General features: G+C 41.5%; 1 protein-coding gene across 3 annotated transcripts in view; it reads right to left on the bottom strand.

Moving 5' to 3' along the window:
• The window catches only part of CNTNAP5 (contactin associated protein family member 5), an 855,485-nt gene that overhangs the window by 250,648 nt on the left and 592,774 nt on the right, over window positions 1–12,063 (bottom strand). For all 3 annotated transcript variants that reach the window (XM_066345536.1, XM_066345539.1, XM_066345538.1), the window contains one exon: window positions 7,050–7,250. In XM_066345536.1, the coding sequence (XP_066201633.1) occupies window positions 7,050–7,250 (201 nt within the window). The remainder of the gene's footprint in view (window positions 1–7,049; window positions 7,251–12,063) is intronic.

The raw sequence follows: 12,063 nt of genomic DNA, 5'->3' as shown, positions 1-12,063 counted from the left end.
GTGAAACACCCAGAGTGAGCTATTAGGGCATTAGAGAAGGTGGATCTCATGAACAGTAAAATGCATGGCCTCAATTCAGGCGCTGGTCTCTTTATGTCTTCTGAGACCTTTGGTAAATGTTTACAAACACATTTTAGCACTATTACTTTAAGAGTGACAAACACCCCTGGAAGAGAGGGAGACTCAGACATATGCATTAGTTTTGACCCAAGTTTGACTCCTGACCTGGCCCTGCACTTGTTATATTTTCATAAGCTAATGGATTATCTGTGCAAAATTGTGAAGAATATTAGGTATTTTTTAAAACATGTCTATACATTCACCTCATTATAATATGGAATCATTTCCCTTCCTTTGAGCATGGGCCAACCTGAGTGACTGTCTTCTAATACCTAGAATAATGCAGAATAACACCAAATGACTAGCAATACAAGGTAATAAAATTCAACGTGGCTTTCACCTGGCTCTCCTCTTTTCTTGGGAACTTTGTCTCCGAACTCTAATTACAATGTTATGAGAAAGTCACGCAGCTCCAGGGAAAGACTACATGTCCCACAGAGGTCCCAACCATGTGGCCCAGCCCAAAGCGAGCAGCTGCAGAGAGTGTGAGCTTCGGATGGTCAAGCCACAGCCCCAATCCCAGGTAAGGCAGAGTGGAGCAGAGATGCTCCTGTTCTGCTGGACGCTGCCATGCTGCCATGTTCAGCAAGGCAAAACGAGTGCTGTCTTCATATCTTTAATTCAATGTGTTGGGATGTCGCTGGTTCACAAACCACATGGGTTTCAGGTGTACACTCAACAAACATCATCTGCATACTGCACTGTGCTCCCACCACCCTCTTCTGGTCTTCATTTCCCTGCGTTGCCCAACGCCACTACACCCATCTTCTTTTCCCTCCGGCCAGCACCACACTGTGGTCTGTGTCTCTGTGTTATATGTCTATTCATGCTTTATGCTTAACCCCTTCACCTTCTTTCATCCAGTCCTCTAACCCTTTTCCCACTGAAGGCTGTCAGTCTCTTCCATGTTGCCTGTCCTAAACCACAAAGTTTAAAGGCAGCTTGTTACATAATAGCTGATGACCAGAATGAAGAAAGATGGAACTTTTCTTTACATACCTGACTCCTTTTACTATTTCTCTTGAACTTTCTTCTTTTGCTGCACATTATTTTGATATGCAGATGAAGATTGAAGCCAGAGAGATACTTATTTGAAACTGGTCTCTATTTGAATCTTAGCAGCTATAAGACCTTGGGAAGAACAGCTAATTTCTTACAGCCTTTCTTCCAACAATTAAATGAGAATGATAATAATACATACTTTTTAGGATCATTGAGAGGACTAAATAAAATAATGTTTGAAATGCCTGGTAGAGAAAAGGTGCTCAGTAACTGAGAAAGCCAATATCGTTGGCAGAAGTGGTAATCAAAGTGATTTTACACATACATGAGATATAAAACTGAGACCCATGGACATAGATAAAAGTGAATTGGTTACCAGAGTGTATGTGAGGGGTGGGGAGAAAGAAGGAAAGAGGGACAAATATATAGTGACAGAAAATGAATTGATTTTGGGTGATGGGTACACAACATAATCAACAATTTAAATGCAATAGAAATGTTCACCTGAAACCTATGTACTGTTATTGATCAATGTCAACCCGTTAAATTATATTTTCTAAATAAATTTTTTAAAAAGTATGCATTATAGAAATCAGACATTATAGAGATTTTATTTGTTTTGTTTTGTTTTTTCTTAGGTGAGAATAGGGAAGGCAGAGAGACAGACTCCTATATTCGCCCCAACTGGGATCCACCCAGCAAGCCCACTAGGGGGCAGTGCTCTGTCCATCTGGGGCTTTGCTCCATTACTCAGCAACCGAGCTCTTCTTAAAACCTAAAGCAGAGGCCTTGGAGCCATCCTCAGCACCCAGGGCCAACTTGCTCCAACTGAGTCATGGCTGTGGGAGGAGAAGAGAGAGAGAAAGAGAGAAGGGATGGGGAGGGATGGAAAAGCTTCTTCTGTGTGCCCTGACTGGGAATCAAATCCAGAACATCCACATGCAGGGCTGATGCTCTACCACTGAGCCAACTAGCCAGGGCATTATGGAGTAAAAAAGTAAAAATACCTTTTAATTAAAGATATTTCATATGTTACCCCAGTATTCTGTTTTCCAGATATCATGCATATATTTAGGTTTTGATTGTGCTGCTTCTGTGACAAAAATTGTTCAGTAGCATGGTGACAACCTGGTGTGCTATTGGACTTTGGAATACATTTTACCAATATATTTGTGTCTGAGTATCTGTGTACATGTAGAGAGATGGAAAGAGGAAAGTGACTAGGCAGTGGCACAGTAGATAGAGTGTCAGACTGGGATGCAAAAAATACAGGTTCAAAACCCCAAGGTCGCTGGCTTGAGTGCAGGCTTGCCAGGTTGAATATGGGGTTGTTGATTTGAGCATGGGATCATGGACATGAGCCCATGGTCTCTGGCTTGAGCCCAGAGGTCACTAGCTTGAGGCCTAAGGTTGCTGGCTTGAGCAAGGGGTCACTTAATCTGCTGTAGCACCCAGTCAAGGCATATATGAGAAAGCAGTCGATGAGCAACTAAGGTGTTGCAACAAGAGTTGATGCTTCTCATCTCTCTCCCTTTTTGTCTGTCTGTCCCTATTTGTCCCTCTCTCTGTCTCAGTCACACACATAAAAAAATGAGGGAAGTTAGGAAGAAGAAAGTGGGGAAGGAGGGAGTGTGAAAGGAGAGGGGAGAAAGGGTGGAAAAAGAGAGGAAGAGGGGTGAGGATGCAGTAGGGGGAGAGAAGAGAGAGGATAGAAGGGATGGAGAAAGAAGAAAGTTAGGAGGAGGGGAAATGAGAGAGGGAAAAGGAGAATGGCAGATGATGAAGAAGAAGGGGGGAAATTGGAGGAATAAATAAGTGAGAAAGGGTAGGGGGAAAAAGGTGAGGAAGGAGGGAACCAGAAAGGATGGAGGGGTGGGGGGGGGAGAAAATAAACATAGATATTTGAAAGAAGAGCTCTGTAAGGAATAAGGTTCCAGCTCTCTGACAGAGATCTCCAAGTTATGTGAATGTGGTAGGTCTGCATTAGCAATATGGTGGGAGAAACTGCCAAAGTGGTCTCAACTCAGCTCCACGTGGGCTAAGCTGTGGGGATCAGGGCTGTATGAGCCATGACTCTGCCCTTGGGGAGCTCTCATCTAGTTCATCAGGTATAGGAAGTAACGGAAAATGTCCATGTGCTTAGCAAATTGTAAATACCTGGGGAAGCCTGACATAAATAGACATTAGCTTTTGGGTTGGAAAAAGGAAGAGAAAGAGAAATTCTGTATTCCAGTGACTTCTTTGCACACTTACAGTAAAAGTCATAGTCTTAGGATTTGCATGATCTGGCCTCTGGACATCCCCAGCCTCATTCTCCTGTTACACTTGTTTCTTCTTCCCTCCACTAGCCTCATTGGCCTCCAGCTGCTGTTGTTCAGTGGAGAGTCCTCCACCCCAGATGTCATAGGCCCCTCAACTTCTGTCTCTCCAGGACTCCGGTGGTCTTGGCATGACCCCTGCCAGCCCCGACCACCTTTCCTTCCAGCCTGTCTGGACCAGAACCCCCACCATGGTCACTCTCAGGTTCCTAAATTTTCTTGACTTTCCTACCTCACATTTTCCATGAACCAATTCTGGGTGTGTGGCCATGTGTAGGTATGTGCGTGTGTGCTTTTGTGATTGTGTGTGCATGCTTGTGTGTGCATACAGGTGTGTGTTTGGTTTGTTTCTATCACTCCTCCTACAACCTAGCCAGAAAAGTATATGGCACATAATGAAAAATCAATAAATACTTGTTGTATGAAAGAAAATGTAATCCTTTGAAAATTGATCAACTACTGGGGGACAAAATCTTTTAGGTTAATCATCTCCAGACAATCACTAGTTTTGTGCACATCAGAAGTTAGATATCACAAATGGACCTGAGGGTTTAAACACACGAGTGCATTAATATGTTTATTTGGAAATACAAAGAATATATGCTGAGTATAAATGCTGATGCATAATGTATGTTGAACAGCATAGACTCTACAACATGTAAATACTCTGTATGTGTATATGCTATAGCATACATTTATTTAGAGTTTAAATTATGTACCATATATTAGTATGTATAGACACTAACCAATTACCTATATACTCACTAAACTATTATCACTTAAAGAAAAAGAGAAAAATTGAAAATTTTAGAATTCTTTAAAATAATAAATAGGATTCTCTTTCTTTTGACATAGGTAGGTGAAGCAGTTGACTACAGGTGGAAACCACTCATGTTGCATGAGGAAGTGACTAGTTACAGTGACTTTGGACTAGTCAGGAAATACAGGCTTGCAAGTGCACTAAATCGTTAGTTCTACTGAGGAACTTGAACCACCGTCATGGCAAACTTGTTTGCATGCTGAATTGCTTGGCAATTTTTTTCTGTTCAGAACAGAAGTAAACTAGCTAGGCTAGACTCTCTAGCTATGAGGTTTCAGAATCAGGGCATTTACATGTCCAATGGTTTCTGTAGTGTGTATGTGTGTGTGGGGGGGGGTCAGGTGCACTTTGCTGTCTCTGCACTGAGGGGTGTGATGCTGGGGCTCTGGCCCTATGAGGCTGTCTGTTTGCGTTCTGTGCCTCCCCCAGTGCCTCCACTGCAGGTGGAGAAAGGGGCAAGGAGAACCCCTCCTCTCTAGGCACCAGTGTGCTTCCAGTCCTCTCACCAGGAGAAAGCAGACGCTGCATATGTGTGCCCATTGTCCTCCTTCCTCTCCTTCATTTGAGTCAGAACCCATGGGGAAAACAAGGACTAATGAGTGCCTTCAAGCCTCCATGCATCCAGTTTGTTCTTGCTGTGCTTTTGGGAATGTCCATGGGGCAAGTGTCTGTCTGGAGGGATACACACCTGCATGATGAAATAATTATTTTTTTGCATGAGTTATCATTATTAAAATTATTCTATTTACATTTTAAAAACAGAAATGGTGTGCTCTTCGAACTTGTTTCCCATTACAGCATCCACTTCCGGTCTCCCTGCCGGGATGGGAGCTGTGACCAAAGCAGGAAATGCGGGACCAGGGCCCGGGATGCCTTCTGTGGCTCAGGCATGGTGGCTGCCTGCCAGGGCACAAACTGGAGCTTTCATTCAGTCTTCCTATTAGCCTCATTCATTCAGGACATTGATTTAACATTTTTAGGTGGTGAAAGTGTAGACATCTAGTGACAGTGGTGTGCACAATGTCACATAACTGAGTAAGAGGCAGAGAGAGTCAAGATGTCACTGGCTCTATGGTCCTCTCCCAAATCCATGCCCGTCCCACACAAATATCCTTATGAAATTAAAGGCAGTAACATTAGGAAAATAAACCATGCACAAGGGCAATGGAGTAGCCAAACTGACATCACAGAATGCAGATACTAAAGGAAGTTCCATAGTCACAAATAACAATACTTACATTTCCTCCCCTCAATCCCACTAAACCCAATCCTTGTAAATATAGAGACCACGCATAAAAAAAAAAAAAAAGATAAAGTAGGTTTTTGAGATACAGACATTTTGCAAATAGTGCAGAGAGTGACATGTACAAGTTTGACAGCCAGGAGAGAGAAACGCAAACAAATCCAAGTTGCCCCTCTCGGGGCGCACCCTCCACGGACGCCGGGGAAAGGGCTCCAGACCCGCACCTCAAACTTAATCAGCCCTGCGAGCAAACCTGATCCCAGGCCAGTACAGTAACTGATTTTTTCCAATGACGAAACTGAGTCATCAGAAAAAGTTTACATTTTATGTTCAGAATTATCCGTTTAACAAGGCAAGGAAGTGTGCAATCTGTTTGAGAAAGATTTTCATTTCAAATTGTAATTCTTTCAAATGATTTTTGGTGCTTTAAAAGGATAAGTGACAGTTATCTGGAAAAGTCACTTATGTGGAACAAGGTCTTCCCTAAAGGTCCTTGATCAGTGAGGCTGTGTGTTACGTATAGTCAGCTTTATATCCCCCCCACACTTTTTTTGATGTGTCATTGTCTAGTTTTCTCAAGCCTTTACAATTCCTAACTTCCAAGCATTGGACTGCAGATGACTTGAAGCTAAAGACTTTGCTGACCTTTCTTGGACATCCCACTTTCCTAGGGTGAGCAGCCTTTTTTTTTTTTTTCTGCAATGAAACAAATGATGAACTAATGTTTACAAAAATGACTGATTCCCAGGACACCATAATCTCTGACCATGCCCACCCAGCATTATGCAAAATTATTTTACTTGTATTGGTAAGCAGTCTTAGAAGGTTTTTTTTTTTTTTTTTTTTTTGGTTGGTTCTGTTTTTTTGGGGGGGTTTGTCATGCAAATATGTGAATAACTAACTAAGTCAACCATCCACTCCAAAAAAATAACCATAGGAAAAAAAATTTAAAATAAGGTTCATCTCATTTTTTTCTAAAAGTGAATTTTATTTTCATAAAATAGATTTCCATGAAGGCTGTCACTTTTCAGGTAACTAGCATGGCAAGCATACAAGACCAACTCTGCTGCCTGCCTGCTGGCCTCACTGCCTAGTTTGCCCACTGTGGACTGTGCCCCAGACAGCACTCACCACTCTTTGGTGAAAGCACTGGGATACCTGTCACTTTCTCGTGTGCTATTCCCTCTGCTAGAAATGTCCCATGTCCACATTTTTATGTCTAGCTCAAATGCCCTCTTCACATACCATTGCTCTCAAGGCGTGACTGCTGAAGGAAAGGTGTTGTTGTCATTCCCCTTTTGAAGATGTGAAAAAAAAAACAGGACTTCTTCCTGATCACACCTCAGGGATCAGAGTCAAGGCTGGTCCACTACCCGCCCTCTCCTGGCCATCTTTCTCTGCACAGCTCAGTGCACAGCTGTTACCACAACCCCCTGGTTAGCAAACACCCATCTGCATGATAGTCCAGACTCATGGAGCCCGCCTGCCACCTTGTGGTCACCCTGCACAGCCCATGCAGAGCAACAGGGGCAAGTGTGAGCCTTACCTGGTGTGTTGAGCAAGCGGGATCTCCTGCAGTAGTAGGCTACCTCCTGCTCACAGTGCTCTGAGCTGTCAATCAGGGCCCCCAGCTGCTCCATGCTGCCATTGTAGTCCAAGGCCATGGAGTAGGGCTTCTCAGGGCTGGCGCCCCGCACACGGGTGAGCTCTGTGTTGTTGTGCTGCACAAACGTCCAGATCTTGTCCTCTGCCCAGAAAACACAATCCAAGGAAGCAGAGGTTAGAAGGGACCTCAGAACTAAGAGATCACACTTATATATCACAATGTATCTGAAAAATAAAAGAAAGAAACATAAAAGTGGTGTGATGGTCATATACACTATGGAATACGGAATACTACTCAGCCATAAGAAATGATGACATTGGATCATTTACAGCAAAAGGGTGGGATCTTGATAACATTATACGAAGTGAAATAAGTAAGTCAGAAAAAAAACAGGAACTGCATTATTCCATACGTAGGTGGGATATAAAAGTGAAACTAAGAGACATGGATAAGAGTGTGGTGGTTACGGAGGGAGGGGGGAAAGGGAGAGGGAAAGGGGGAGAGGAGGGGCACAAAGAAAACTAGATAGAAGGTGACAGAGGGCAATCTGACTTTGGGTGATGGGTATGCAACATAATTGAATGACAAGATAACCTAGACTTGTTATCTTTGAATATATGTATCCTGATTTATTGATGTCGCCCCATTAAAAAAATAAAATTATTTATATAAAAAAAATAAAATAAAAGTGGTGTGATGGGTGGCTAGACATGCAACCATCAATCGTCACGTGAGTGCACAACTCATGGGAAGACTTTGATCAGGAAATTTTCTTTCCTTATAGAGCTCCACTCAGAGTCAGAATGGAGGTTAGTAATCTTAAGAGCTAACGTTTTGGAGCCTTTACTCCATACGCTGTATGCTAAGCCTTTAAAGTCCATTATCTCATTTAAAATTAATATTACTTAAATCAGAATGGAGTTGATACAGCCAGGTCAGAAATAAGGAAGAGGCAAGAGAGGAGCCTCAGGCAGCTTATTCAGAACAGCACAGTTAGAAAGTGAGCAAGCAAGAACTGGCACCCAGAATTTCTAACCTCCAAAGCTGTCCCTCTAGCTACTGACACATTCTCCTTCATAAGAGAAACACTAGCAGCTATGATTATCTCAGAAAACCATAAGTTCCCCATGGAAAATAAGACTTACACACAGAGAATATCTGTAAAATACACACAATTAACAAAGACAGAACTGTACAATCCACACTGAACTTCAAGGCATTTACCTGTGTGTTTTTTTATTATTTATTCTCCATACTACCTCTATCTGCCAACCATGTTTGTGGAGACTTATAATAAAGGAACACACGCAGATGAGGGCCTCAGTCAGTGGGGAGAACAGGCTCTGCCTCTGACAGGTAAGAACGGAAGGGAGGGAGTGAGAGAGGAGTTTCAGTTTTAGAAATTGAAAAACCTGTATGTAAAACATCTTTCTTCTTATAACAAGCTTAGACAAGCCATCTCACATTTGGGGAGTCTCAGTTTCACCATAAGTAAAAAAGAAAACAAAAATAAAAAGACAGCAATACCTCCTATTGGCTATCACTGTACAATAGCCACCAAAAACTACGAAGTTGCAGGGCCCTGTCTGGAAGGCATCAGATATTCTGTGATAATCACTTAGGCTGAAATATTTGCTTTAATTGGGCATAGATTTTATTTTTGAAAATGCTTACAAATAAAGCAAAGGGGAAAGTAGATCTTGGCAAGTTTTGTCATGTGAGAATCTACCACACAATAACATCATTATTCCTCCTGGATTCTGAGAGCTGGAAAAGAACCCAGCATAGACTTCATGTGGTTTCCTTCCTCCCTCACCTCTTCAGTCTTACAAGTGAAAAATACTAAAGATCTAAGAAGTAAAGAAATGGCCCAAGGTAGCTCTGTTAGACAAAAACAATGAGCACACACACTGTTTATTAGTGAGTACTACTAAGAAGCAAGATGGTGACTTGGGATAATGAACTTCATTGCTTGCACTTCAGTTTTAACACTGTACAAAAAAGAAAGAGAAGAGGAGAGTTTGGGTTAGGTGATCTCTATAATACCTGCCAACTTTAAAAAAAATGAGTGTATTTCTTGCAGCATAAAATTAAACTGCTCAAACCTTCTGATTCATCTTAGTATTGCTTCCTAGAGCCAGCCTCTAATAACCTACATGTCTCCCATGTCTAATTGAGGCAAAATTACATTTTCTATAAAGTATAGAAAAATCAGAATGAAGGTTAATGGATTTGACCTTGACAGTAAAAACAGGACATAATTTATATTGGTAAAAATAATAATGTTACACAAATTAACAAAAATTTTTCAAATATGCTGATGCCATTACAGACACATGCTGACAAAATTATGAATAAAAAGCAATTGTGCAATAATGTATTGGTTGTAGAGGGATACAGAAAGACTGACCATTGTGGAATGTCCATGGCACTTAGAAACAGAACAGGAAAACCTAGTCTAATAATAGATGTTATGTTACTGCTTCAGACTAAGACATTTTACAATCCTGCTCATGACAATCTACCATGGTAAAAGTCTACATATGTATTTCTTTATATCTATGTCTATACATATATAAAGTTATAGATATATAGATATATAAATTGGTCCCCAATATGTTTCCACACTGTGTTCAATCGGTCTGACTTTATTTATTCATTTTTTTTTTAGAGAGGAGAGAGAGAGGAAGAGAGAAAGAAACAGAGAGGGAGAAGGGGGGAGGAGCTGGAAGCATCAACTCCCATATGTGCCTTGACCAGGCAAGCCCAGGGTTTCGAACTGGCAACCTTAGCATTTCCAGGTCAACGCTTTGTCCACTGTGCCACCACAGGTCAGGCTCAATCAGTCTGACTTTAAAAGTGACCCACATAGTATCATTAAATCAAAGGGATTTGGACTTCCTTCCTGATGAACACTGACTTTCCTATCTGTTTATCCATTCATCTAATTGTTCATTCATTCATTAACTGATTTGCTTATTCACTTAGTCATTGACTCACTTTGTCAAAATCATATTATATCTTTTGAAAATGGAAAAGAAAGCTGTGTCTGACAAACCATTTTTCGTCTTAAAGACACTAATATTGCTACCCTGCCTCTGGACCCTGAGCATAAATCGAAGTTCTAATAATTCAACCATTGACACTTTTTGATATATGCAATACATGGGAGGTACAAAGGAACAACAGAGCTCTAAAGTGCCCCCCACAGTTCACCTGCATGTCACAAGCTCTCCCTGCAAGTACAACACGAGTGACAGGAAGTGATGACTCGTAACCAGGTCTCTCTGTTGGCTCTCTTTTCTTTCTTTTCTTTTCTTTTTTTTTCTTTTTGGCTCTCTTTTTAAAAATAACTTTTTTAAATCTGATTTTCTGTTGAGTGATAGCAGCGTAATGATGGAAAGCAAGGGAGAAAATGGGTATTATTTTTTTTTTCTCACTTCTATTGTTTCCCCTCAACTTCACTAGCGGCAGGGCTGATTAAGCCCTGGCCCTGAGAAAGTATTAAAGGACAGTGGTCACAGTCACTCCTGAGAGCCTGACATGGTGGCTGAGGCTCCTGCTGCCCCATCTAGAGTGGGGACTGTGGCTTTAGTGGGGGAAGAGCTCTGTGGATGTCAGCTCTGAAGGATTTTAAAATAAGTAAGTTGTGTTCTGAACAGCCCTTTAGGTGAACGCAGGGGATTCATTCATAAAATCACACATACTTGTGCTATAAATGGGTCCATGAAGCTCAATATTCAAGATGGTTTATTTAGTCAATGGGTAGGTAGGTGGAGACCAGTGTGTACAGCCTGGACTCTAAGTCAGAGGATGGGTCTGTGTGCCAGCTTGAGCCACTTACTGCCTAAGCAACCTTGGTCAAATGATTGTTTCTCTAAAGTTCAATTTTCTCATCAATAATAGTTGAAAAGCAGCAACAATGCCATCTTTAAGAATGATTATAAAGATTAAGTGAGGGGATTTGTGCAAGAAGTCCATTATTAACCAAAATACTAAGCCTTTCACAGAAATCTATCTTGTCTATTTTATATAAAGGCATCAAGGCAGATATCAAATGATGCTATTATTTAAATTTTTTCCCATTTATTTGGTGGTAAAGGGAGAGAGAGAAATGTATCAACTCATTGTACCACTTATTCGTACACTCATCGGTGCTTCTCATGTGTCCCAACAGGGAACCAAGCTGTCACGTTGGCAGGTGGAGACGGTGCTCTCTCCATCCACCAAGCCGCCCGGCCAAGGTCATATGCAGTTATTATTGACAATAGCATTAAGAAGAAGGAGAAAGTATGAATTGACCTCAGATTGCTCTCAAAGTAGTTTGTATTAAAAGGGTTCTTTCCCAGAACATAAATTAAGAGACACCTTGAGGGGAAATAAGAAAAAAATTGAGTTTAGCCTTCCCTCCCCAAATCTATCCGAGTCCATGAGGAAAATATCCCCTTTTCAAAAGACCCAGGGAAGGAACTGCTTTCTTTCTAAAGTTCTGTGAACCTGATCTTCCACATAAAAAAAGCTCCAGAAGTTGCCTTGTGATTCAAGAAGGGCCAGTTTCATGCAGGGAATGAGGGTAAATCTTCTAAATGCTGTGACTGGAAAAGCATCACTAAATCCTCCAGGCTCCCAACACTGCCTTAGGTGGCCCGCCTCCAGAGCCCTCCAGCACAGGACAGGTGTTCCAGTTCCCAGAGAAGCATCTGGGGCTGCCTTGAGGCAGTCTAGATTACTGACAAGTCCACACGGGAGAACCTGTGCTCTGCTACCCACTAGCAGTGAGACTTTAGGAAAATTACATAACCATATCTGAAGATTCCTCATTGGAAAACAGGGATTTTAATCATGTTTATAATGATTTATAATATTATGTTTTACATGAGCACAAAATAGGTTGCCTATTATGCAAAAGAGTTAAAAATGTATACATTAAAACTTTGTTTTAAATAATATTAGA

Source organism: Saccopteryx leptura, chromosome 7, assembly GCF_036850995.1.
Source record: "Saccopteryx leptura isolate mSacLep1 chromosome 7, mSacLep1_pri_phased_curated, whole genome shotgun sequence".
Taxonomy (NCBI): Eukaryota; Metazoa; Chordata; class Mammalia; order Chiroptera; family Emballonuridae; genus Saccopteryx; species Saccopteryx leptura.
This window is presented reverse-complemented; position numbering and strand designations above follow the sequence as displayed.